Source organism: Sciurus carolinensis, chromosome 11 (genome assembly GCF_902686445.1).
Source record: "Sciurus carolinensis chromosome 11, mSciCar1.2, whole genome shotgun sequence".
NCBI classification, from domain to species: domain Eukaryota; kingdom Metazoa; phylum Chordata; class Mammalia; order Rodentia; family Sciuridae; genus Sciurus; species Sciurus carolinensis.
In genome coordinates, this window is record NC_062223.1 from 80,164,415 (window position 1) to 80,191,970 (window position 27,556).

The 27,556-nt window shown below is 37.4% G+C and overlaps 1 protein-coding gene across 4 annotated transcripts in view; it reads right to left on the reverse strand.

Moving 5' to 3' along the window:
- Nucleotides 1-10,784: 10,784 nt before the first annotated feature.
- Alg8 (ALG8 alpha-1,3-glucosyltransferase) overlaps nt 10,785-27,556 on the reverse strand; it is a 28,244-nt gene continuing 11,472 nt past the window's right edge. For all 4 annotated transcript variants that reach the window (XM_047518251.1, XM_047518250.1, XM_047518253.1 and 1 more), the window contains 10 exons: nt 26,459-26,568; nt 24,156-24,223; nt 21,239-21,365; nt 20,863-20,966; nt 19,965-20,085; nt 17,032-17,171; nt 15,563-15,702; nt 13,784-13,881; nt 13,417-13,489; nt 10,785-11,864 (listed from right to left, as the gene is read on the reverse strand). In XM_047518251.1, coding sequence (XP_047374207.1) covers nt 11,633-11,864; nt 13,417-13,489; nt 13,784-13,881; nt 15,563-15,702; nt 17,032-17,171; nt 19,965-20,085; nt 20,863-20,966; nt 21,239-21,365; nt 24,156-24,223; nt 26,459-26,568 — 1,213 coding nt within the window. In that variant the 3' untranslated portion in view covers nt 10,785-11,632. The remainder of the gene's footprint in view (nt 11,865-13,416; nt 13,490-13,783; nt 13,882-15,562; nt 15,703-17,031; nt 17,172-19,964; nt 20,086-20,862; nt 20,967-21,238; nt 21,366-24,155; nt 24,224-26,458; nt 26,569-27,556) is intronic.

Here is a 27,556-nt window from a genome sequence, read left to right on the forward strand (position 1 = left end):
ATCACTTCCCGGTGTGTGCTACCCCCGGAGCCCCGCACGTAAGGTTCCGGGCTACTAAATGGCCGGTGCCGGCAGTCAGCCGTCGCTAACTGGGCAGTGGGTATTGGAGTGGTGGTGGTGACGGCGGCTTGTACCACCGGGTGGAGGAGTATACCAAGCAAGCCAAACTGGACGAAGACTAGGAGACTTTGACTTTCCCCCCGACTCCTCCACCCGAAATTGCCTTTCCCTGCCCCTGTCCCTGGATATCTCAGCAAAGATTTATCTTTGCATCCAACATCCACACATGGGCATAATGGATAGTATTGAGAAATGTTACTAAGCGCAATCCCATAAAAGTTCGTTTTCTAGGTTTCCAGCTGTTCTTTCGCGCAGATAAACCCTCCAGAGCCTTAAATGAATGTCCAGTCAGCCATAAAGAATTCAGAAAACCTCAGGATCACTTAGTCTGTTATTGAAATTCAGCTTTGGTGGCACACGTTAAAATGTTTCAGGGGTCTTCAGGTCCTTGCATATAGCGGAGGGAGGAGGTATTCCCTAAATACTTGGGGAATGAAAAAAAGAGGAAATCTGTTACATGCTAAGTAATTGATCAGTCTCTGCTTATAGATCTCCAGTAAGGGGGAGCTTACATGTTTGAACGACTTTCTCTTTAAAAAGCCCTTCCTGATACTGAGCAAAAATGTCTTCTTTTGTGTCCATTCATTGGTAACATTCAACATTTTATCCAGGAGAATGCTCATTAAACCCAGAGATCAGTGCGAAGGTATATGCACCAAAGGTATTGATTTCCTAAGTGGAAGAGTTAAATACCAGCTGAAAGTAATTAGATGAGAGTTGAGGTGTAGCTCAGTGGTAGACACTTGCCTAGCATTACTGGAGGCCCTAGGTTCCATCTAAAGATTATTGGAGGGAGAATATATTGGAAATTTCAGAAGTTCACATCCTTTGGCCCAGTAATTACAGGTCTGAGAATCTGTCTTATAAAAAATGGTATGACTGAAGGGTTATGAAAAATAATATTCCTAAAAGACAGTTCCCCAAGAAAAATGGAGGGACAATGTGGTTTGGGAGGAGGGAGGGGAAATTGGTCAAACATTAAACCTCTCTCAGTACACCCTTTCCCAATAACAATGGGCCCTAAACTACCCCCATCACAAATGGAGGCACATGGAGGCACAGCAAATACTGAAACTCTGGGAAACAATGGATCCCAGAATAAGAACAATGAGTTTCAATCTTTTTACAACCACCCTCCTTAGTTAACCCGTACAACTAGCTCCTGACGGTCAAAACTGCACGTACATAGCTCCCAATGATTATGTCATTGTACCCTATAAACAAATCCCCTCTGTAACTGAGGGCCATTTTCCCCATCCAGAAAATGGGTCCCAATGGTGCCCACGTTCGCAAAGGAATAAAGGCTTCTCTGAATCTGTTGAGGTCCCGTCCTTTTGCGCTTACAAGGACAACATGAAAATATCATTTTTGAGCTCAGTTATTTTAACCACAGTCCCCAATAATCCCCATCCAATCCCTATTATGGGGGATTGAATTCAGGGCCTTGTGTATGTAAGTGTTTTACCACTGAGCTCCATCCCCAGTCCTTTTTATTTTATTTTGAGACAGGGTCACCGATTTGCCCAGTCTGTCCTTGAACTTGCAATTCTCCTGCCTGAGTCTCCCCAGTAGCTGGAATTACAGATGTGGGTATTTCTTTTTAAATTACATCAAAAGGTCAGATGTGGTGACATGTGCCTGTAATCCTAGTGACTCAGGAGGCTGAGACAGGTGGATTTCAAGTTTGAGGCCAGCCTCAGCAATTTTGTGAAATTCTGTCTCAAAAAAAAAAAAAAAAAAGGTCTCCAAAAATGAAATCTTCCCAAAATGTTCTCCAGAAAAATTACTATTATTCTTGAATGTATAAACTAAGGCTCAGCTTCTAGATAAAACTTAGCAACTTAGCTCTGGAATCGCAAGTGTAGCTCACTGGGAGAGTGCTTGCCTCGAATGCTTAGAGGGGGGTGACATGGATTGGTGGGTGGTGGGAATAGAGAGCAGATTGAGAGGGGTGGGAGGAGGCTTATTCTGAGCAAGGGGCTCCCTAACAGCAGCCCAGCACATTCCTCCCACATTCCTCTGGGTCCAATCTGGACTCTGTGCATGTGTTCATGTTTTACTTAGTATTGAACCCAGGGTCCTTTACCATTGAGCTATATCCCCAGCCCTTTAAATTTTATATTTTGAGACAGGGTCTTGTTAAGTTGTTGAGGGTCATGCTTCCTAAATTGCTGGATTTGCAGGCATGTGCCACTGTGCCTGGCTTTTTTTTTTTTTTTTTTTTTAAAGAAATTTAACAGTGGCACATGCCTGTAATTCCAACAGTTTGGGAGGCTGAGGCAGGAGGATTCCAACTTTAAAGTCAGCCTCAGCAACTTAGTGAGGCCCTAAGCAACTGAAGACTCTGTCTCAAAATTAAAAAAAATAAAATAAAATAGAAAGGACTGGGGATGTGACTCATTGGTTAAGCACCTCTGTGTTCAGTCCCTGGTTAAAAAAAAAAAAAAAAAAGAATAAGAAAAGAAAGAAAGAAAGAAAAGAAAACAATTTAAGGTACAAAAAATTACAAAGAACAATACAACAAATATTCTATCACCCAGAATTAATAACTGTTAACCTTTAATCATATTTATTTTTAGACCCCTACCCCATGCTTTTTTTTTTTTTTTTTTTTTTTTTTTTGCAGTGCTGGGGATTGAACCCAGGACCTTGTGCTTGCAAGGCGAGCACTCTACCAACTGAGCTATCTCCCCAGCCCAAACCCATGCTTTTTTTAATGATTATTTTTTTTAAAGCCTTCCTTTTTTTTTAACCTTTATTTTTATGTGGTGTTGAGGATCAAACCCAGTGCCTCACATGTTCTAGGCAAGTGCTGTACCATTGAGCCACAACCCCAGCTCCCATGCCTTCTTGAAGAAAATAAAACAGTATAGATAAAATGAAAGTCCCTTTACCTTTTTTCCCTGGAGCAATGGAACTGAGGAAAAACTTGAAAAGACCCTCTAGTTTCACTTGCTTCTGGTTGACTTTAAAAATCACTGGAGGTTACTATAGGTAATACCTCTGACATGTATGATGATAATAGTTACCTGGATTACTTTCAGGGACTTGAAAGGCCATTTTTTTGGTCAAAACTATTTACTCTTGGCCGGCATAGATGTCTGATGGGTGATCTTTTGACATCAGAAGACCAAAAACTCCACTTTCAGATTGAGACAGCTAAGCTAGCCCTCATTCTTTCTTTTTTTTTTTTTAATTTTTTTAGATGTTGATAGATCTTTATCTTACTCATATGTGGTGCTGAGAATCCAACCCAGTGCCTCACACATGCTAGGCAAGCGCTCTACCACTGAGCCACAAACCCAGCCCTATTTTTGTTTTATTTTGATTTGGTGGTTCTGGGCATGCTAGGCAAGTGCTCTACCACTGAGCTATATACCCCCTCGCCCATGATGTACTTTCTGGACCCAAAGATTTTCATGTAACTGGGATTACAGGTGTGCACCACCATGCAAGGCTCATTGTACTTTAGATTTGCATTTCTCTTATGATTAATGAGGTTGAACATCTTTCCAGATGCTTGTGGGTCATTTGTTTATCTTCTTTGAAGAATTGTCTATTCAGATTCTTTGTCCATTGTTAAATCAGGTTATTTGTTTTTGTTGTTGTAAAGTTGTAGAAGTTACTTATACTTTCTGGATATTAACCCCTTGTCAGATATATGATTTGCAAATATTTTCTCCCATTCTATGGGCTACCTTTTCACTATGTTGATTGCTTCCTTTGATGTACACAGGCTTTAAAGTTTGAGGTAGTTTCATTTGTCTATTTTTGCTTTTGTAGCTTGTATTTTGGTGTCATGTAAGAAAATCATTGCCAAATCCAATGTCATGAAAAATTTCCTGTTTTTTTTTCCCTAGGAGTTTTAATTTTAGGTTTTATGTTTAGGTCATCAGTTCATTTTAATTTGTTTATTTTATTTATTTATTTGTTTATTTTGACAGTGCTGGGGATTTGAACCCAGGGCCTTGTGCTCACGAGGCAAGCACTCTACCAACTGAGCTATATCCCCAGCACCTTAATTTTTTTATATGGTATAAGGGAAGGTTAAAATTCTGATGAAGTAACAATAAATGCTGGCAAGGATGTGGGGAAAAAGGTTCACTCATACATTGCTGGTGGGACTGCAAATTGGTGCAACCACTGTGGAAAGCAGTATGGAGAGTCCTCAGAAAACTTGGAACCACCAATTGACCCAGTCATCCCACTCCTAGGTTTATACCCAAAGGACTTAAAATCAACATACTACAGTGACACAGTCCCATCAATGTTTATAGCAGCTCAATTCACAATAGCTAAACTATGAAATCAACCTGGATGCCCCTCCACCACAGGGACCCCTGGGAAGACTAGGCAGAGGATGAGGATGTCAAGGATAACTGGGATAACTAACAAAACAAAACAAAACAAAACAAAACAAAAAAAAAAAAGAGGAAGCAGAAAACCTGAAAAGAAAAAACTATCAGGAAGACAAAAGAGAAAGAATGGCAACAGAAAGCAAGAAGAAATTGAAAAGAGGTTAGAAGAACCTGAAAACCTAAAGTGTGAACACCAGAAGAACAATTAGCAGATATCTAAGCCGCGGCTTCAGAAATTACAGGAAGAGTTAAACCTTGAATTAGCAAAGGACACTTTTGGTGTTAATAATAGTTTATGGAATAGATGCTATGAACCCATTTTCAAGAGGTAAATTTACATAATATGAAAATCACTATATTATGCCAGTTTTTTGGAAGCCTTAGTTCAAGATGTATTTCATTGAAATTGATGACTTGAAGGAGATAACCAATTCATTGACTGCTTTACAGTGAAAAAGAAAAGGCTGCAATGGAACAGTTTTATCAGAGTTTTGGCATTTCCTTTTCTTCGTAAAACAAGCTCAGTGAACTGCAGTGGTTAACTACAGTTTGGTAAAGTATCATGTTAATAATGATGACATCTGCAATGTTTTATAAAGCAACAAATTTAATAAAATCACTATTGTGAGGCCTTATAAAAAGAATTTTACAATTTTCAAAAGACAGATTTCTTGGTACCAGCCTTCTGTTCTGTACTCGCTGCTCCTGCATCTTCTCAGAAAGATGGTGCCACCGTTCACCCAGATGCGCTGATCCAAAGGTCAAGTTCATCTATGATGTTTTTCTTACTCTCAGGCCCTGCGTCAAATCCATTTCCACTTCCTGTCAATTCCTCATCCAAATCCATCCACTTCTCCATCACACTGCTGCCACCCTTCTTCAAACTTGATGATCTTGTACCTGGGTAACTCCATAAGGTAACTGGAATGATCTTTAAAAATATATACTAACTTTCTGGGAAAGGTGGCACATGCCTATGAGTCCAGCTACTTGGGAGGTTGAGACAGGAAGAACACAAGTTCAAGGCCAGCCTCACCAACTTAGTGAGACCCTGTCTCAAAAAAATAAAAAGAGTTGGGGATTTAACTTAGGGGTAGAGTGCCCCTGGGTTCAATCCCTCATGACACATATACCGAATTCTAATAAAGAAGCAAAGAATATAATTTAAACAAGATTTCAGAAAATACAAATGACTCAAAATATGAAAAAAATTTTAACTTTCTCACATAAGGGAAATGCAGATAAAAATTACCGAATCATTGGCGAAGATCTAAAAGAATGATCAAAGAGTAAGTTGGGTGGGGAAAAAGGCATCCTCCTGCATTGCCTGTGGAACATAAACTGGTGCACCTTCTGTGACCAATTAGGCAACATTTTATCAAAATTACAACATAGCCAGGAGCCGTGGTGCACACTTGTAATCCCAGTTACTTGGGAGGCTAGGCAGAAAGATCACAAATTCAAGGCTAGCCTGGGTGAGACTCGGAATAAAAAATAAAAAAGGGCTGGGGGATGTAGAGCATCCTGGGGTCAATCCTCAGTATTGCAAAAACAAAATAACCCCTCAAAAAGAAACAAAAACAAAAAATCAAACCAAGAAAACAACTGCACATAGCCTTCAACATAGAGATCCTATTTTCAGAAATTTAATCTTTCATGTACAATCCTTGCACATGTAGAGAATGAAATATTGATTGCATCATTACTCATACTTGAAAAAGTGAAAACAACTTTAATGGCCATTAAGAGGAATCTTGAGGGCTGGGGTTTTGGTTCAGTGGTAGAGCACTTGCCTAGTATGTGTGAGTTACTGGGTTCAATATATATAAATAAATTTTAAAGGAAGGTCCATCAACAACTATATATATATACATACATATATATATATATATATATATATATATATATAACTTTCTCACATAAGAGAAATGCAGATAAAAATTACCCTATCATTGGCAAAGATCTAAAAGAATGATCAAAGAATATATATGCATTTATATATATGTACATATATATATACATATATACACACATACATGAAAGAGAAATCTGAACGAATTAGGGAACATCTATACAATGAACTCTGTAGAAGACAAACTCTAAAATGGTCTCCAATGATCTCTGCCTCCTGGTATTCATGTCCAGTGTAATACCCTCCTTTTCGGTGTGGGTGGAATGTGTGACTTCCTTCTAACATACAGAATGTGGCAAAGGTGGTATCACTTCCATGATTTCATTACATAAAATTACAACATCTCTCTCCGTCTCTCTTGCTGACTTTGATGAAGCTAGCTCCTATACAGTGATGACTCTATGGAGAGGACCACAAGGCCAGGAATTGAAAGTGGCACCCACCCAACAAGCAGCAAGCAACTTGAGGACCTCAGTCCTACAGCCCCTAAAGAACTGAATTCTGTCAATAACCGTGTGAGTGTGGAAGCAGAATTTTCTCCAGTCAAACCTTGAGGTAAGCTGCCACAGCTCCAGGTGGCACCTTGATTGCACCTTTGTGAGAGATCCTGAAGTGGAGGACCCAGATAACCTGTGCCTGGACTCCTGACCTACAGGAAATTGTGAGATAATAAATGTATTGTTTCCAGTCACTGTTTGTTATTGAGAAATAATTTATTAACAGATACTATACAGATGTTAAAATAATTCAATTTTATACATATTGATAATGGAATGAAACCAAAATATTCTAAGCACAAAAAATGAAGTCAAAATAGCATCCTTAATGTTATCATTTGTGTATGTGTACGTGTGCGCGCGCGCGCGCGTGTGTGTGTGTGTGTGTGTGTGTGTGTGTGTATCTATCTCCAAACATAGAAAATGTCTGGTATCTCTGGAATGATTACAAGAAATTGGTAACAATGGTTGCCTCTCTTTTTTTCATAATTTTTTTTAAGTTGTAGATAGACACAATACCTTTATTTGTTTTAATGTGGTGCTGAGGATCGAACCCAGTGCCTCACACATGCTAGGCAAGTGCTCTACCCCTGAGCCACAACTCCAGTCCCAGTGGTTGCCTTTCAATATGGAAACTGGATGGCACCTTTCCCATCCATCTTTGGACACCTTTTAAAATTTACTTCAGTACATGAACTAATCTTAAACCCTTTGGGTTCTTTGAATAGCCTAAAAGACCCTGCATGAGTTGGGCCCTGACTACTTCTTCAACTTGCACCTTTCTTCCTGGCTCTTAGGAATCTCTAGTCATTAGAAAATTTCCTCATGGGCAGGAATATCTTTTTTATTTGTCTTTTGATCTCTAGCATCTACCACAGTGCATAGCACTCAATAAGAACTAATATATCAATAATGAATGAATTTGATTTGCAGTTTTCGGAAGGATTAAATGAGGTAACACCTAGCACATATAGTAGATACTCAATGGAAATGGACACAATATGGTATCTTCCCTTTTTGAATCAGTGAAATGGTTGCCATGGAAATGGGGATTGAACCTCATTATGTATTGCTTCGAAAACCAATTAAGTGTGTCAGAAGAAGAAAAATATTAATTCAGCATTAGGAATACCCTAACAAATATCTGCATATATTGGAAGGGTTTATGAGGTAGTAGATACTGCTTAATCAGCCATTTATTCTCTGTCAAGACAACTGTAAAAAATAAAACTGCTGAGGGGCTCTTCCAAGCGCTTTTGTAGGATTCAGTGATTTTTTTTTTTCATACATACCACTGTACAGAAGTATATATGATGGTCCTGTCTTTTGTGTGTGTGTGTGTGGCATTAGGAATAGAACCCACAGTTTCGATCCCCAACCCTGGTCCTGTCCTTTTTAAGAATGGTTGTATATATACAAGTATATTGGTTTTATTTCTGACGCCTGAGTTTGAAAATCAGTACTGCTATTGATCTTTTAATAAAAGGCAGAGGTTGAATATGGGACCTAATTGTGAGAAACTAATGGTTATATTGATTCAAGTTCTTGAGGTTTATAAAACAGTCTCAGCTGCCATTAGCACAGTAGCCTGTTTCTCTGAAGCACGAAGGGATAGAAGGGCCAAAAGCTATTTTTGCCATTGTCATGCTGGAAGTATAATTTCATTAAGCTACTGAAGAACAAAACATTTTTTCAAAGGTCATGTTTTAATGGAGAATTTTTCTCCCATTAACTGCAAACAGTTGTATGGACTATACAGAGGGAGCAATTCTCTAAGATGCAGCAGTAATTCCTTCACTAAGTTTCCAGGGGGAAGTCATTAACAAGGGAAATCATACCAGTGCTAGGCTGGAAAGCAAGCACATCTTCCTAGTGGTTCCTGCCCAGCTCTATCCCTCATGGGGAAAGATACAGTGAACAAGAACACGAGTCCCACTCATTTTTCTTTTCCTTCTTAAATTTGGTACAAAGCATATACATCAGAGAGTAGGTAAGCAATGAGTTATGTATTTGTTTAAATTTCGACAGTAATCTTACCCTGTTCTTGATTTTGATTAATTCCATATTACAAAATATCTTGAAACAGTACTTCTATTATTAAGTTCTGAAACATACAGATTTGTTGCTGACAAACATCTGCATCTGTACAAAGTTTAAAACATTCATGAATCTAAAATATAGGGCGTGGAAAATATACTGGGTGGTAGGTAGGAAGTCTGGGTACTAGTCTGTTGGCAACAGTCAGTATTTCTATCTCAAGAGCCATTTTCCTCCTGATAATGTAAGGGGTTATTCTGTTTAAAGACTATCTTTGGACTTTGAACCCTGAAGTCAAAGGGAATATGTAGCATATGTAGCCTAATAGGTGAAATAGCTGAAAATGTGTTTTTGGTGGAAGTGGGACAAAACCCTGAAAACAACCTCCAGTGCTCAAGCCTCCATTCTGGAAACCCCTGCAACAGATGAGTTCTTCCAGTTCTGCCACCACATCACTTTCACAGTAACTACCTGCAAAGTCTATTAAACTTGGCCTTGTTGAGATGCATCCAAATTAATCTTCCACTTTAAAAAAAAAAAAAAATATATATATATATATATATATATACATATTGCTTATACAACTGGTAAAAATGTGAGGAACTACACTTGGTCCTTCCATTGTACTATGCTTACACTAGTGACATTTAGGTTTTAATCATCTGTGTGGTGCGCTTTGTTCATTCAACTGTGCCCAGCAATGGAACTATCAAGACAAGCGTGGTTTCCTGAGGTCGGCAGGTAAAAAAGCACTTTCAACATGTATGAAAAACAATTTTTTTTAATTAAAAAAAAAAAAATTCAAGTATTAACAGTTGTTAATGGTAGAAGCAGATCCCTGGCACAGTGGGAACATTTGGTTGGGGATACTCAATTCTTAGGGAGGAGGGAAGAAGAGAGAAAAGGTTCATATAAGTAGCAATTGGTGTGTGTGTGTGTGTGTGTGTGTGTGTGTGTGCGTGCATAAAACAATGCTTCAGGCAGTGTTTTAAATAATTTCTCAATTCAAGAAACGATGACTCTGAGGCAGAGGATGGTTAAATAATTTTTTAAAATGGGGGTAGGACTTCCAACCAGGCTGTATGACTCCAGGGTCCCAAATGTTTTTTTTTTTTTTTTTCTGTACTGGGGATTGAACCCAGGGGTGCTCTACCACTGAGCTACATCCTCCAGCCCTTTTTATTTTGGGGGATAGTATCTTGCTAAATTGCTGGGGCAGGCCTCAAACTTGCAAGCCTCCCAAGTTGCAGGGATTATAGGCATGCACCATTGTACCTACCTTCAGGAACACTATCTTATTCTTTGTAGTGGGGATGGAATGTAGGGCCTTGCGCATGCCAGGTAAGCACTCTACTACTGAGCCACATCTCCAGTCCCCTAGGTTGAATCTTGAAGTATGTATAATCAGATGATAGTAGAAAAGGAGAAGCAGCAGCATGAATGAAAGGAAGTAGAGGTCTAATACAGCACGGCACGTGGGCATCTTACATTGTTGGGAGAGCTGGACACAGGATGCAAGGGAGAATGTGGTGAGGTTAGAGGAGGTATGTTTCTCTCTCCCTTTGGCCAAATCTCCATCTTTATCTCTGCAATAACAGACTCAAGAGAAGTCTAGGAAAACAAAATGGATTTAAAAGATGGAATAACTGCATTAGCATCCCAGGATGCCATTGACCTTGGACTTTCTCTGATCTTCTTTTTTTTTTTTGGTGCTGGGGATTTGAACCCAGGGCCTTGTGCTTGCAAAGCAAGCACTCGACCAACTGAGCTATATCCCCAGCCCTCTCTGATCTTCTTATAGGGTGATGAGTGAATAAAATGTGTAAAAGTTCTGGTGTTGGCTAGATAAATGTTGGCTAAATTTGAATGTTTAGCATTAGGAGACCGAGGTCCTGGATAAAAAGTATGTATGTAGTACTCTCAAAGAAGGAAAAGGAGGAGACAAATCTGCAAAACCTTTTTAGTTCATTCACAGCAGAAAAAGTTTAAGTGCAGTGCTTGCTATCAGAAAAAATGAGCTATACAAAATGTCCTTAACTCAATTTAAGAGTAGCTGTGGTTTGTAGTCTCTGATGCCTGGCCAAAGCAGTACATTAAATAGTCCCCTGGCTTTGAGTATTATCATTGCATAACTTCAATGGAAAAAACAGAACAAAACAAAACAAAACAAAAAAACAAAGCACGAACCAAATAAACAAAACCCTCCTGGAACAAGGTGTACAGATGGGGAAAGTACACCATCTGCCTGTGTATATGCTAAATAGGAAAATGTAGGAGCCGGTAATGATCCAGAAGTATTCTGTACAGAAAAAAAAAAAAAAGAAATGCCATTTTATTTATATTTCCCTCAGTAGAAGAGTCTAATTATCCTTTATATCCTGACAATGGTCAACACAGGCTACAAATAATTGTGCTGTTAATCAGACTCCCTGTTTGCTTTCAGTAAACACAGCAGTCTGAATGATCTCAATTTTAACAGAGGAAGATGAGATTTTTTTTTCAGATGTGTTTCACTGCTTATGGAGGGCAAGTGGCTTCTCACCATGGTGACAATCAGGTTGCTAGGCTCGACAAGGCCAAGTATGGAAGAATGGCCCTCTAAACAGATATACTGAAATAAATGGCTTATGCCACCAGCAACTTTCTTCAAGTTCTGATTAATTTCCCATGAAATAATTGCTTGGACTACTTCCAAGTAGCTCCTCTATTCACTGCTTCTTTGTCTTGCTGACAGGAGGGCCAGTCAACACTGAAACATACAGTCTGAACCAAGCATATGTGATGCCCACCGCACAATACACTGAAGTCAGTAATAAAGGGATAAAGGGGTACTTCAGCTTCCAGGAGGTAAAAGGGAATACAAATTCGCAGCAGACTTCCAGAGGCCCCAGGCCAAGGAGGTAGAAAGTTTCCATCCAATTAAAAAGAGGTTTTTCTTTTCTGAAGAAAAGGAGAGAAAAGATGAGTCATTCTGGTTTAGCAAACATTTCCCAGCTAAAGCTTTCCTACCTATACTGTTCTGATGGGAATTATAGCTGAGGCTGAAGTCAAAATTTTACATTAAATTTCACATATAGAAAAAATGATAATGATACACTATTACATTATCTTAAGAATCCAAATTTACCCAATCATCTACCTATGCTGTCACTTAGCTGAAGCTGTTCACAGAAAATTAGCTCTATATTTGGAAGAGGGAAACGGGCTAGATGCTGTGACACTATAATAAAAATATGATAATAACAATTGAAAATTTTTTTGAAAATTTTGCAGTACTAGGGGTTGAACCCAGGGGTACTTTACCACCAAGCTACATTCCCAGCCATTTAAATTTTGTATTTTGAGATAGGAATCACTAAGTTGCTACGCTGTCCCTGAACTTGAGATTCTCCTGCCTCAGCCTCTTAAGTAGCTCAGGTTATAGGCTCACCATGTGCCCATTTGGAATTTCAAGTAAGTGTAATCATACAATATTTGTCTTTGTATGTCTGGCTTCTTTCACTAAGCAGATTTATCAAAGTTCATCCATGTTGTAGCATGAATCCAAACTTCATTCCATTCTCTGGCTAAATAAATTCCATTATAAGTATATACCAAGTTTATTTACCCATTCATTATGTTGGTGGTTTGCATCTTTGGGTAAATAATGTGCACATTTCCACAATGGCATACAAGTACCTTCTTGAGTCCCTGTTTTCAGTTCTCTTGGGTATATAACTAGGAGTAGAATTGCTGGATCACATGGTTATAAATGAGTTTTTAAACAATTTTTTTTTATGGAGAGTCAAATATGATCCATATGCAAACTTTAAAAAGTTACAGACCTAATATTACATAAAGTTGCAAAAAGTTTTCACCCATAAATCTGTAACAATTATTTTTCCATGGTACTAGGGATTGAACACATGTTACTAGGGGTCTCACATATGCTAGGCAAGTACTCTACCACTGAGCTACATTACCAGCCACCTTTTTTTTCTTTTGAGACAGGATTTCATTAAGTTGCTCAGGTTGGCCTTGAACTTGTGATCCACCAGCCTTAGTCTCCCTTAATTGGGAATACAGGTGTGAACCACTACATCCAACATCTATAACAATTTTTACATAATATCTTTTATAATTTCCATCTGCACTTATGTAATTTTATCCGTAATGCATATTTACATTCCTTTTTTTGTGTGTGTGGTACTAGGGGTTGAGACAGGGTCTTTTGCCTGTTATGAAAGTGCTCTACCACTAACTACATCCTCAGGCCTTTACATTCCATTTTTTAGTTTTCATTTAAAACTTTAAGCCAAGTAGTCTCCCTCAAATACTTCCCCAAACTAAAGATACAAATATGCTGTGGGTAATTTCTCATTCCATTTACCAAGTTTTTGTAATGTTATGTTACTGTTATAACTTAAAAATAAATTTTAAAGATTTATCTGACTACTTAGGAGTAAACATTTTGGAAGCATAAATATAATTTAAATGTACTTTTTTTGATTACCTGAATAGAGTCTTCAGTGAAGAAATACTATAGATGGTGAATAGTAACATGAGTAAGATTTTAATGGGAAGTTCTGTTTAAAAAACAAAAAAATACAGATGATATTTTAGCTGGTAAGTGAAAGATTTAAATCACTTAAGGCTATTTAAGCACACTAACAATTATGACAAAATGTTTTTGAGTTTATACATTTTTGTGACATTTAGAGATACTTAAAATTAGGGGCAAATTAGAGGTTTTATTTAAGATAATGGATGACATTTCTCCTTCTGAGATTTTAGGATTGTTGAAATCAGAGAGTAATGATCTCCAGCCTTGACCAAAAGGGCACATGGATGTCAAATGCATCTAAAAAGAAGCTGTTTACCTGGGGCAGTGAAGAGCAGAGGGAAGAGGGAATAATGTCCTGTTGTGGTCAGAATCAGAAAAATCGAGGCGTCTCCTGCTTTTTCCACAGACAAAAGGCTAAAAATAAAAATTCTTATAATAATTCCTCAAAGTAAATAAAATTACAGTTGCAAAGAGCTTGAATAAACTGCTTCTATTAATACTCTTAGAACTGGCTTAAGCATAAAATAAGTACAGATTTTTCTACAAGCCCAATTCAACTAAGAATAATATTTTTTTTGGTAGGAAAAGTTAAGTGACTGATAGAATGTACCAAGCCAAATCAGGAAATATCCAAAAAAGAATATTGCTTCCCTTGGAATTTCTTTCTCCAAAGAAAGGAATCTTGTAGGATTGGGAGCTGCCTAGTGGTAGCAGTCAGGGAAACAGGACTCAGAATTTCATTTCCAACCCTATAGCTCATCTCATCTCTTAGATAATGCCCTATACCTTCAGTATGAATTCAGAATAATTCAGAATAAAGACATTAAAGCTTTTTTTTTTTTTTGGTACCAGGGATTGAACCCAGAGGTGCTTACCCACTGAGTCACATCCCTATCCCTATTTATTTTGTATTTTGAGACAAGGTCTCACTAAGTTGCTTAAGGCTGGCTTTCAACGTGTGATCCTCCTGCCTCAGCCTCCTGTGCTGTTGGGATTACAGGTGTGTGCTACTGCACCCAGATTGCTCTACTTTTTAATCTGACAATTTCATGTTGCTAAATAAACCCAAAGAAGCCATAAACAGACCTGAAAATTTTGCTTAATATTCTTTTAGAGCTTTGACTGATTTCTCAAGATTTGAGAAAAACCTCAAGAAAAAAGGCTGATTCCATTATCACTGATCTATTGAGATTCAATTATACATAAAATGGACACTGCTACATTTAAAATGCTTGTTTTTAGCATAGCACAGTGAAAAGATGATATTTGGCATCAAAAGATCGGGATGAAGTCCTAACTGCTACTTGTTAGCTGTGTGGTTTTGGATGATTCACAAACTCTCTGAGCCCTAGTTTCTGTAGATGAAAGGGGATGATACATTTATTCTAATTATCTTTTTTTGTTTTATGTGTTATCAGGGATTGAAGTCAGGGGCACTTGACTACTAAGCCACATCCCCAGCTGTATCTTGTATTTTATTTAAAGACAGGGCTCACTGATTTGCTTAGGGTCTTGCTTTTGCTGAGGCTGGCTTTGAACTCGAGATTTTCTTGCCTCAGCCTCAGGAGCTGCTGGGATTACAGGCATATGCCACTGTGCCCTGCTATTCTAATATCTTAAAGATTACTGAGAGGCTCAAAAGGAAGAATGTTAAAAAAAAAGAATAAATAAAACAAACGATACTGAAAAATACTAATTCTGTAATCTAAACATTACAGAATTATTTCAGAATGGACTCAGTTCTCACTTTAACTAACACTTAACAAGGAACCATGGCATTTTACTTTCACAGAGGTGATAACGCCAAAGCCCAGGCTTTTTCCAAACCATGCTGCTTCTCAACATTCACACCTACCATGATATTTAATCACTACAGTACCTCTACCAAAAAATATGGAAATAATATATGCATTTGCATATCTCAGAACCTTCATGGGCCCAAGGACACCAAGTAAGCATTCCTGTCCTATTCTAGAGGAAATCTGTCCTTTGCCTTTGCCTAGCCCACTGAACAACACAAAAAGGGGCAGAGAAAAAGGAAAACAGCAAGATAATGTGAAATATGCCAGAAATGCTGACTAAGCTATCTGCTTACCTCATTGGGAGAACTGCAATGAGTATGGCTTTTTCATGCACATGCCACCCAAACATGAAGGAGCTCAAGGCACAAAGAATTAGACACCGGAGGAAGCCTCTGGGCCCTTGCGGTTTAAACCAAAGACAGAAAATGGAGGGCTAGAAACAACAGGCAAAGATAAAATTTCAGTATCATTTAAAATCAGCTTCACAGTGATCAGGCAAATGTAATTTGTATGATCACTGAAAAACAGTAGACTTAGACAATTCTCTATTAAGTTGGTATAATTCATTACTGTGTGCATCATCCACCAAATATTTTTTAAAAATAGAATCTTTGTTTTGTTTTACATTGTAGATGGATACAATACCTTTATCTTATTTTTTATTTATTTTTATGTGGTGCTGAGGATCAAACCAGTGCCTAATAAGTGCTAGTAAAGTGCTCTACTACTAAGTTACAACCCCAGCCCTTTAGTCCACCAAATATTAACATGAAAGCAACTACTCAGAATAAGCAGGCATTTGGAAGCATATATTTAACTCATTTTAAAATTAATTCTAATTATCAAAATTAATAAATGACAAATTTGGTGTATATAGTATAATGATTTATACCTTTATAATTAATTTTCACTGAATCTATTAGGTCAAACTACAAAAGTTCAGGTATTTTTGGGCTAGTAAATTAGTTGTTACCACATTAATAAGCAAATATCTACCTTTGTGGGCTGGAGTATAATTTATAATAAAACTACTGCTTCTCTATGCAGCAGAATTCCAAGGTTAAGATTTTTGAAAAAAGGTTTTGACCTCAGTTAAAACATGTGAACAAGCAGGCTAGCAGAGCTTAGTTACCTACATACCAGTACTGCCATGTACTTAAGTGGAGTCAGGTGTCTTGCAAACAGATTTGAAAATGAACATTAGAGTATAATTATCAAGAGGATTGAATTTATTGGAATTCTACTGAAATTACATCACAAAATTGAAAGTCACCATGATCACTAACAATGAATGAAGGCTCTAATAGCATCTGACTCAACAGACTTAACTGATGTGCAAAGAGCTACTGTTGACTCTCTCAGATATTATCTACATCAAGACAAAATATCCATGCCATCTAGACATATTTGGAATGCTGATCATTTAGCCAAGGATGAGAAAAACAAAACAAAATCTGGATGATTCTGCCACAAAGATTTCCTTTCCAGAAGGCATGGTTCATGTCTTCTCTCTGGGCTTTTCTTTTTCCTCACCTCGGGGTGGACAGATGGTCTAAGAGCCACTGGCAAGAATCTTGCAGAGACTTCATTGGCAATCTTTCCTTACCATGTACAAAGTTACTCTAAGAATTGCCAGGAAATGCTTCAGTCTGCAGGATTACAGCTGTGGTATTCACCCCACAGTCTGAAAAGCTTCAAGTTGAAATTCAATCAGTCACACAACAGAAAAGTAGAGAAAACTCAACACCCACTGAATTCTTACCAATATGGCGATCAGAGTGCAGATGAGTGTTGCCAAGGGAGTCACTGAGGGAAGGACTGTATGTTGGAACTGCTGAACTAAACCGCTTGTCATTGAGGCCTTAGGGATCTTTTTGGGATCAAGAAGTTTCAATTCCAAACCTATAGAGTAAGTATTTTTTTTTTTTAATCAATGGAACTCCATATTTTACAAATAATTATCTTGAGAAAAAAAATTACTAAATCTTCATGCTGCTTAAAGCAAGATTTCATGCATTTAAGTCTTTGCTATCCCACCTCTGGCAGAATGCCTCTCACTTAAAGATTATAATCTATAAAACAGCCATTTGCATTGGAATGGGGAACTGTGGTGGTCTACAGGAACCTTGTGGACAGGTATTGTGTAAAGTCTGGAATGATGATGCAAGTTCCTTCCCAAACAAGCACAGGGTAACAGGACAGTCATGGACTGTTTGAGTGCCTGTAAAGTCCTGTCTGATGTCACTAAAAATCTTGAGGGAAAGATGTAGACTACTAAAAATATTTTCTGCTTATTCATTCCTTTCTCTGTCCCCTTCAACCTGCTGATTCTCTACTAAAGCTAAAAACTATTTCCCTGCAACGCAGTTGCCTAACCTGTCACTGACTTTCCAAGTGAGACATCTTTGAGGAGGCAGATATACAAAGTAGGCTACAGCAGTTTCTTGGTTCAGACAAGGCAACTGGCCCTGTACTTCATACTATGGAGGCTGTTTAAAACTTTTTTTAAACACAAACATTCAAAATTACTTTGTAAGAAAGCTTTATACATCACAGTGAGTGAGTGAAGGATAATACCAAATGGTGATTTCCTATAAAGTATATTACAATATCAGTAATAGCAGCTACCATACATTAAGCATCACCATGTGCCAAGGACTTTGCAGTTATGACTTTCAGTTCCTCAAGGCAAAGATGAATGGTGGTGTAACTTGCTCAAAGTCACAAGATGGTGGTAGAACTGAACTTGGATCTGTCTGGCTTGTAAGTCCCTGCTGTGATAACCTAGCACTTCCTTAATCTTGCTTTTGGTACTCATACATGCTGTGTAGGAACAGATGAAGTACTAGAATCCCCCTAGTAGAGAGAAAAGTAAGACCAGAGGAATCAAATGACTTGGCAACGTCATACAGCCAGCAATTATACAGATGGGTCTTCATGCTAGGTCATCACGTTATTAGATCAGAAGTCAACAAACTACAACCTGAGGACCACATATAGCCTGTTCTTGCATAGTACTGAAGCTATGAGTGGTTTTTTATGCTCTTACTGGTATTTAATTAATTAATTTTTTTAGTAGTATCTGGGATTGAACCCAGGAATTTGTGCATACAAGGCAAGCGCTCCACTGCTGAACTGCATCCCAGGCCTTCTATTTATTTATTTTTTTTGAGACAGGGTCTTGCTGAATTGTCCACCCTGGCCTTGAACTTGTGATCCTCCTGCCTCAGCGTCCCTTGGCCTTCCAAGTAGGTGGGACTACAGATGTGTGCCACTACATTCTGAATTTTACTGTAGGTGATGGGATTGAACCCAGGGGCTCACACATGCTAGGTCAATGCTCTATCACTGAGCTATATCCCCAACCCCAGATGAAATCACATAACATGTAGCCTTTTGTGTCTGGCATCTCCTTTTCTTTGTGGCAGTGGGGACTGATTCCAGGGCTTTGTGCATGCTAGGCAAGTGTTCTACCACTGAGCTACATGACCTGCCCTTGCTTTTAACATTTTTAAAGGACTGGACACAAACAAACAACCAAACAAAAACATTGTGTATGTGACCTACTCATCCTAAAATACTTGGTAGCTGGCATATTACACAAAATGTTTGTGGACCACAGTTTTTGGCTCTGCTTTTTCCCACCAAGGTGGGTTAGATTAATGAATGACAGTGAGTTATTCCATAGTGAGTTATTTTTAACAGAACCATCTCAAGGTGCACAGTAATTTTCATTACAACCCAAACATAAAATGCCTTGCCTAAGCCAGGTGTGGTATGCACCTGTAGTCCCATCACTCAGATAGTTGAGTCAGAAGAATCACTTGAACGCAAGAGTTCAATATCAGCTTTGGCAATACAGTGAGATTTCATCTCAAGAAGAAAAAGAAAGCCGGGCATGGTGGCACACACCTATGATTCTAGGGGCTCAGGAAGCTGAGGCAAGAGGATTTCAGGTTCAAGGTCAGTCTTTGCAACTAAGTGAGGCCCTAAGCAACTTAGTGAGACCCTGTCTCAAAACAAAAGGGCTGGGGATGTTAATTCAGTGGTAAAACATCACTGGGTTTAATCTCCAGAACTGGAAAAAAATTAAAAAGGGAAAAGAAAAAGTATAGCCTGGGCTTTTCATTTCTTTTTATCTCATGCTAAAATGCACGGTTATCTTTTTCCTTATTGATTTAATATCCAGAGCCACAATTTACACATTCTCTATTCTTGCTTCTTCTATTTAAGTTTAAAAGTAGGGTTAATTCTGCTGAATGTTTTACTTAAGGCAAAAATTACCTCTGAAGTATCTAAATATTTTGTTTTTTCCCAAGGAAAGAATTTCATTTCCACAAGGAGTTTTTTTTTTTTTTTTAAATATATATTTATTTTTTAGTTGTAGATGGATACAACACCCTTATTTTATTTATTTTTGAATGTGGTGCCGAGAATTGAACCCAGTGCCTCACACATACTAGGCAAGTGCTCTACCACTGAGCCACAACTCTAGCCCACAGAAGAAGCTTTTTTAAAGAATCCAATCTGTTTACTGCACTAAACTTCAATCCCAAGAAAAGCTTCCTCTGTTGATCCTGAAAGTTTAATGTAGGACTAGAGAAAAAACAATTCAACCACATTCACAACAAATTTCTTGACATGACCAGTCCTATCAATATTCATAGTCTAAGTTTTGAAAAGATGATACCATACCAATGACAGACAGAACTTTGTCCAAAGAATTGTATAAGGCCCAGAAGTTTGGAGCCCAGTATGCATGGCAGAGGCCTCTTTTGAAAGGAAAGAGTCGGGAAAAGACTTGAGGCAGCTGGTTCTGTTGAAAAAAGAAGTAAAACTGATTAAACAGTCATCAATTTTTCCCAAATTCAAAAGTGGAATTGGAAAGCTGTCTATGGCACAGTATGTAGAGTTATAAGGTCTAGTTCCAGTTTGTTCCTTCGAGGAAATGGTTGTATGATCCTGAGCAGTTTATAGACTTTTTTATCTATGTTTTTCAACCAGTCAATGGGGCAAGACATATAAGAATACTCTGAATACAAGTTCATACTATTATGAAGTAAGCAGAGTAATAAAAGAATTTATTAGGTGTGAAGGAGAATTCAGAATGCAGCTCATCCAACTTTACTGGAGTGAAGGGGAGTGGGGAACTCTATAAGAGATATGTCACTTTTCAGTTTTATTAAGACTTAAAACTGATTTCAGGGTGGAGAATGACAGGAAAAAAGAAAAACACTTGAACATCTATTCTATTCTAGGCATATGAAAGATTGCAAATGTACTGATTTGGGGGGTTAGAAATAAATTTTAGCAAGTAGGTGAATTTGAAAATATAAAATTCACAAATAATGAGGATCAAGACTGTATATATCTGTGTGTATAATATACAGTTAACATATAAATATATATTTGAATATGCACAACAATGTCTGAAAGAATACTACCCTATCTTTGTGAAAGTCAAAAAAGGCAGGGGTAAGAAAGGAGTAGTTTTTACTTCATATAATTCCTGGCTTTATAATTTCTTCTAAACAATGACAAACACATAAATTACTTTATTTTAAAAAAGGAAGAAAAAAATAAAAAGGCTTACCAAGGCTAGGAAAGGACCCAGTGAAAGAGCAGAAACTAAGAAAACGATAAGTCCCAGGGAAATGACACGGACAAAGCTGAAACTGTTCCATCGGACAGATCCATCTACAGAAAAGGAACATTACCATTAACCAGAAGCATGGAGAATTATAACCCAATAATAACTAGAAGTATGCCCTTTGGGCTTTTTATCTTTATGATGTAATAAAAACAAAGAAAAGTCAGGATGGGTAAAGGGTCAATAGGATCATAATATAAATTGGGAAAATCTGTTGTACTTCTCTCTTGTAAAGTAAGCCAGTAAGTGAATACAGTTAAAGGGAAGAAAAAAAAAAAAACAAAAAACAAAAAAACATTTTGCTATCAGTAAAACTTGCCTGATTTACTTGCAGTGAAACAGTAAGATCGTAGCAGATATATACCATAAGCTGGTGCTACATAGAGGTAGATGTGCTTGAAATGTAGGAGAACGGCAAAGAAAAATGCTCCTTCCATATGCCTTTTCTAGAAGATTGAAAAAGGAACTATTACTTTAAAACTCAAGGTAAAAGAAAAGCAATAATGTGGTATACTTGATTGAATCCTGAAAGAGTAAAAAGGACAAGAGTAGAAACTGGTGAGATTCAAATGAATCAATGTTGGTTTCTTGGACTTGATGAATGGTTATATAAGATGGTAACATTAAGGGAAAATGGTTGAGGAGTACACTGGAACTCTGAGCTATTTTTACAACTTTTGTGATTACTCACAAAATTTTATTGAAAAATAGAAAAGCATCCAGGGGCGGTGGCACACACCTGTAATACCAGCTACTCAGGGGACAAAGGCAAGAGGATCACAAGTTCGAGGCCAGCCTGGGCAATTTAGTGAGAACCAGTCTCAAAGAAAAAAAAAGGGAGGGGGTAGGGATTTAACTCAGTGGTAAGAGTGCTTGCCTAGCACATGTGAGCCCTGGGTTTAATTCTCAGCAACACCTCTGCTTCCCCCAAAAAGAAAAAAGGTATTGTTACTTTGTTTTGTTGGGGTGATGGGGATCTTGCTGTGTTCCTAAGCTGGCCTTGAACTCCTGGGCTCAAATGATCCTCCTGTCTCAGCCTTTTGAATAGCTGGGACTCCAGGCCTGCTCTACTGTACCCAGCTAAAACATGTCAATTTTAAAATAAATACATTCTAAAATACAAATGAAATATGCTATCTGGTATATATTTAAAAATAATCTCACATGTATGTACAGATCACTGTACTATTTTCTCTACTTCTGTATTGCTGATTTTTTCTTTTTTCTTTTTGCAGTGCTGAGGATGGTACCCAGGGCCTCACACATAGCAGGCAAGCACTCTACCATTGAGCTATGACTCCAGTTATAAAAAACTTTTTATTATAAAAAATTTTAAATCACACGAAAACATGGCTGGGAATATAGCTGAGGGGTAGAATGCTTCCATCGAATGTGTAAAGCTCTGGATTCAATCTCTAGTACAGTTAAAAAAGTCTAAAAAACTGGATGTAAATATTTTACAGGCAATATAAGGAGCACACAGGCAAGTGATTCAAACTAGCTTTTTATACTGAACCTAGTGGGTTCATAAATTCATTATTTGAAAAAATATTTATTAAGTACCAAGCCTGATGCTGAGATACAGGACGTATCATTAGTAATAACACAGAGCTAGAGCCCAACAAATTCAATTACCTTCACCCCTTAAAAAGTTTTATAATAGGTGAATTTCCAAAGAGGAGCTGGGAATGAGAGTTTGAATGGAAAAAAAAAAAAAAAAAAAAAAATATATATATATATATATATATATATATGATGCTATGATAAAAAAATTTAATCTTTTTTTTTTTCTTTTTGAGATGGATCCTTGCTATGTTGTCCAGGGTGGTCTTGAACTCCTGGGCTGAAGTGATCTTCCTGCCTCATCTGTCAGAGTAGCTGGGACTAAAGGCACATGCCACCATATCTGGCTAAATCTTATATTACATATCAGGTAGCCTGTTATCAGGTTGAAGGTACCAGGTACAGCACTTGATCCTAACAAATTACCTAGGAGAAGTACAGGTATTCTGATTAGGAAACAAAACAACAACAATAAAAACAAGTTAACTACAATTAAAGAAGTCTGAATTCTACCTACCTCACAGGAGTTTTGGAAAGATCAAATGTAGTAATAGTCCTGGTGTTCAGTAAGGGAAACTGCCAAAGGGATCATAAAAGGCCAAGATCCTTTTCTCACTGTCTTATCAGGTGTGCTCTAGAATAAATAAGTTTAGGAATAATAAGGAAATAGAATGGGATGCTTCCACATCTCTCTTCACCATTTCATAACTTAATTTAAAATCCAGATAAAGTCCAGTTGATTCTACAAATTTTCGTCCATCCAATAATCATTCATTGAACACTAACATGCTCATGCACTTCATGGCTTTTTATTGCTAAAAAAGTTTGTCTAGACATTTAGAGTTGACAACTTTATTTAAAATTTTATTTATTTTTTTGTGGTGCTGGGGCCTTGCACACGCTGGGGCAAACACTTTACCACTGAGCTACACCCAGCCCCTACAGCTGACAAATAACGTTAAACAGACATCAAATTTGATCTTTCCAAAGTCCCTGTGATAGGGAGCCATATTTTACAAAAAAAGAACAAAGGGGTAAATTTCATTTCTATGGATGAGAAAAACCAACGCTAAGATGGTTCAACAACTTGGCCTTGGGCAGTGATTCCCAAGCCTGATGGTTTAACAAAATTCTTGGGAGATTCCTAAACACCAGTTCCAGAACTGAAGAGTGGCCTAGAAATCTGAATTTCTGATTTCTTCCTCTATTCAAGGAGAATAGCAAGACAACTTCACAGAATGTCTGTAAGATAGACTCTGTCAGACATCACATGTAACTCATCTGAAACAGCCAATACGTTTGGGTACCCATTAGTGTTAGTCAGGATCTCAGGTCAGCTCTTCTGTTTTTCATTATACTATTCTACAGACTCTTATGGTGAAGCATCGCCATCACAGTTACCACAGTGTGAAAACTGCTGGAGATCTCATTCCTATGGAAACGATATCAACCAAACACAGAACTCCCTAAAGTCAGGCCTCCCTCACTCTAAAAGTTCTTAGAGTACAACTTTCTCATCTGTCAAAAGAGAACATGGAATTTGTGAGAATACCCAATAAAAATGTCTATAGCACTTGGTAACTCTAAACAGGGCATCAAATAATTTAACCCACTATGATGTCTTAAGCTATAAATTAAAGGGGGAAAAATCTAATTAAGCACTTGGTGCTTACCTGAAACAACCGTGCAACAGAGAGCAGCATTAATCCAAACAGAAATCCATTGTACTGGAAATGAATATCTGGACATACGTCAAGGAAACACAACAGAAGATAGCAAATTCATAATGAACAGTGACAGACAAATGAATATAGAAATTGCAAGTGCTTCCTTAAAGGTAAATTAAAGACAAACATACTACTATTAGACTTCTCATAAATGTTTTCTATAAAGAGTTAATTCCTGAAAAAAAAATCTAAAATTAATGTTTAAGAAAAACAGAACCTTTCCCATGTTTTTTCCTACCTTAAAGGCTCAGCACTAAGGTACAAGAAGTTTCTATTTTGTTTTGATTTTTTTGGTACTGGGGATTGAACCCAGAGGCAAGAAGTCTACCACTGAATTATTCCCCCAATCCTTTTTATTTTTAAATTTTGAGACAAGGCCCGGATAAATTGCTGAGGCTGGCCTCAAACTTGTGATCCTGCTGCCATAGTGATCTGAGTTGCTGGAATTACAGGTGTGCACCCACTGGTTTACATTTTGTTTTGTTTTTCAGAGTCAGGGATGAGAAATGGAGGGACCTAATAGCCATTTAAGGCTGCTAGCATGCAGCATTACATTGTTCGAAGTACATACAAAATCTTTAAAAATTGTTTTGTCGTTTTTAGTTATACATGATGGTAGAATGTATTCTGACTTATCATACCTACATGGAGTATAACCTCCCATTTTTGTGGTTGTACATAATGTGGTGTTACACTGGTAACATAGGAAAGTTATGTTCAATTCATTCTACTGTCTTTCCCATTTCCATTCCCCCACTTCCCTTCATTCCCTTTGTTTAATCCAGTTAACTTCTATTCTTTCCTTCTCCCTGCTTATTGTGAGTTAGCATCCACATATCTGAGAGAACATTTGGCCTTTGGTTTTTTAGGATTGGCTTATTTCACTTTGCATGATAATCTCTGGTTCCATTCATTTACTAGCAAATGCCATAATTTCATTCTTCTTTATGGCCGAGTAATATTCCATTGACATACATGATCTTATTTATTAAACTTCATAATGAATCTGTGAGGCATTTAAGATGATCATTTATTGACTGATTCCAGTACTAGGGATTGAACCCAGGGGCACTCTACCACTGAGCTACATTTCTAACCCTTTTTAAAATTCTGAGACAGCATCTCACTAAATTGCTGAAGCTGGTCTTGAATTTGTGATTCTCCTGCCTCAGCCTCCCAAACTGCTGGGAATATAGGCATGCACTAAAGCTCCTGGCAGAATTACCCTCTTTAGAGATAAGGAAATAAATCTATTTATGGTCCTAAAGTTATAGTGACAACATAACAATGATTTAAGTCTAGATCAGACTAAAACCAAAGTCCGGGTGTTCTCTACACCAGACTACCTTCATGAAAATTGCAAAATATTAGATTTCTATCATAAGGATTTTAATTACATAAAGATCCTCTGAATTTAAGAATTTTGCCTATTAATAGGTAGTAAGCCAAGAAAGTAGAAACATATGAAATCTGGCTGCTCCCACATGTAATACTGTGATATCCTTTCCTATAAGAGGTATTTAGTATAATGTGTTATGAACTATTTAATATGTATTAGGTTAATCTAAAGACAGTTAAGAGCTGGACATTGTGATGCATGCCTATAATACCAGTAGCTGAGGTAGGAGAACTTAAGGTTAGCCTGAGCAATTTAGTGAGACCCTGCCTAAAATAAATAAATAAATAAAAAGGCTGGGGATATAGCTCAGTGGTAAAGCACCTGGGGTTCAATTCTCAATACCACTTAAGCAATCAATTAAGACATCAAGACAGCTGGATGTGATGGTACAATTCAAGTCCCAGTACCAAATTTAAAAAAAGAAGAACAGAAAAGAAAAAAGCTGGCAAATTTGAGCATACACATATATGTGGGCATGTATATGTATGTACATATATACACTCATGTATATATCAGCATATTGTTTTACTGACTTAATTTTCTTGTGGTACTGGGGATTGAACCCTGGGCTGTGTGCATGCTGGGCAAGTACTCTACCACTGAGCTATATCCCCAGTCCTTTAAGAATAGTTCAAGAGATTTTCACATATTACCACTAACTTCTCAGGGACAAAGTGTTCCAACAGCCAGACTCCACGGACAGAAAGCATAGTTTTAGGAGCCCATTAATCCAACTCATGCCAATTTTCAAAAGAAGTTCACATTTAGAGATCATGATTATTAAAAGATTTAATCTTATAAGTACACATCAGAAGACATAAGAAAATAGTACACAGAGTATCAAGGATACGGTCCACAATTAACAATCCGAAATTCCACAATAGTAACACTGAAAGAATAAACTTTGGTTTCTCTGTAAGCTCTTTACCCGCCTTTTTTCCATCAATGCATTTACAGCACCTATTGATTGATCAGGAATGAAATAAAAAATTTGATTTTTCACTAGAACATCACAATACTTCTGCAGAGTATACTCTGGTACATTTTATAAGCCATTACTGACAAAACGTCCTGCTATTCTTGGTTGCTCATAAAGGTGGCGGCAGAGACAAAGAACTCAGGGCTGGTTCCATGTCTTTCTCAGCTATGCTGTTCTGAATCTAAGTCTTCATTTAATAAAAAATAAAAAGTCACCTAAAACCCCAAAGTAAGGATTTTGAAAACTGAGAATGCACACATTATTTTAGTCCTTTAGAATAAAATAAAAAAATGCAGGGGCTTGGGATGTAGCTCAGTGGTAGAGCAGTGCAAGGCCCTAGGCTCAAACACACACCCAAATGAAGTTACAAACTTCATTGAAACTTTTTTAAAAAATATTTTTAGTTGTTGATGGACACAATACCTTTATTTTATTTATTTATATGCGGTGCTGAGGATTGAACTCAGTGCCTCACTCATACTAGGCAAGCACTCTACCACTGAGCTACAACTCCAGCCCTGCAAACTTTAAAACTCTTGATTGTCCAAATAATAATTTTTAAAAAGTCTTACATAAAAATGTGTACCATTTAAATGCTGTGATATATTAAGTGACAATAAAGGCAATAAAACAATATAATCCCATTTTTATTTTGTAAAAATTATATTAAGACACCAAAGAGACCAAAGTAATATACATCAAAATGTTAATAGTGACAATTAAGGAAGGGAGAAAAAAAGGTCATTACTTTGTGTTTGTGTGAATGCTTTTCCAAAATTTGACAATGAAGATGTATTATTTTAAATATGTTTAAAAATGTGTTACATTTGAATATTGGCTAATTAAAAAAATTCTTTTTTGGTGTTCAGAAACCTTTATTTTATTCATTTATTTATACATAGCACTGAGACTCAAACCCAGTGCCTCACACATGCTAGGCAAGTGCTCTACCACTGAGCCACAACCCCA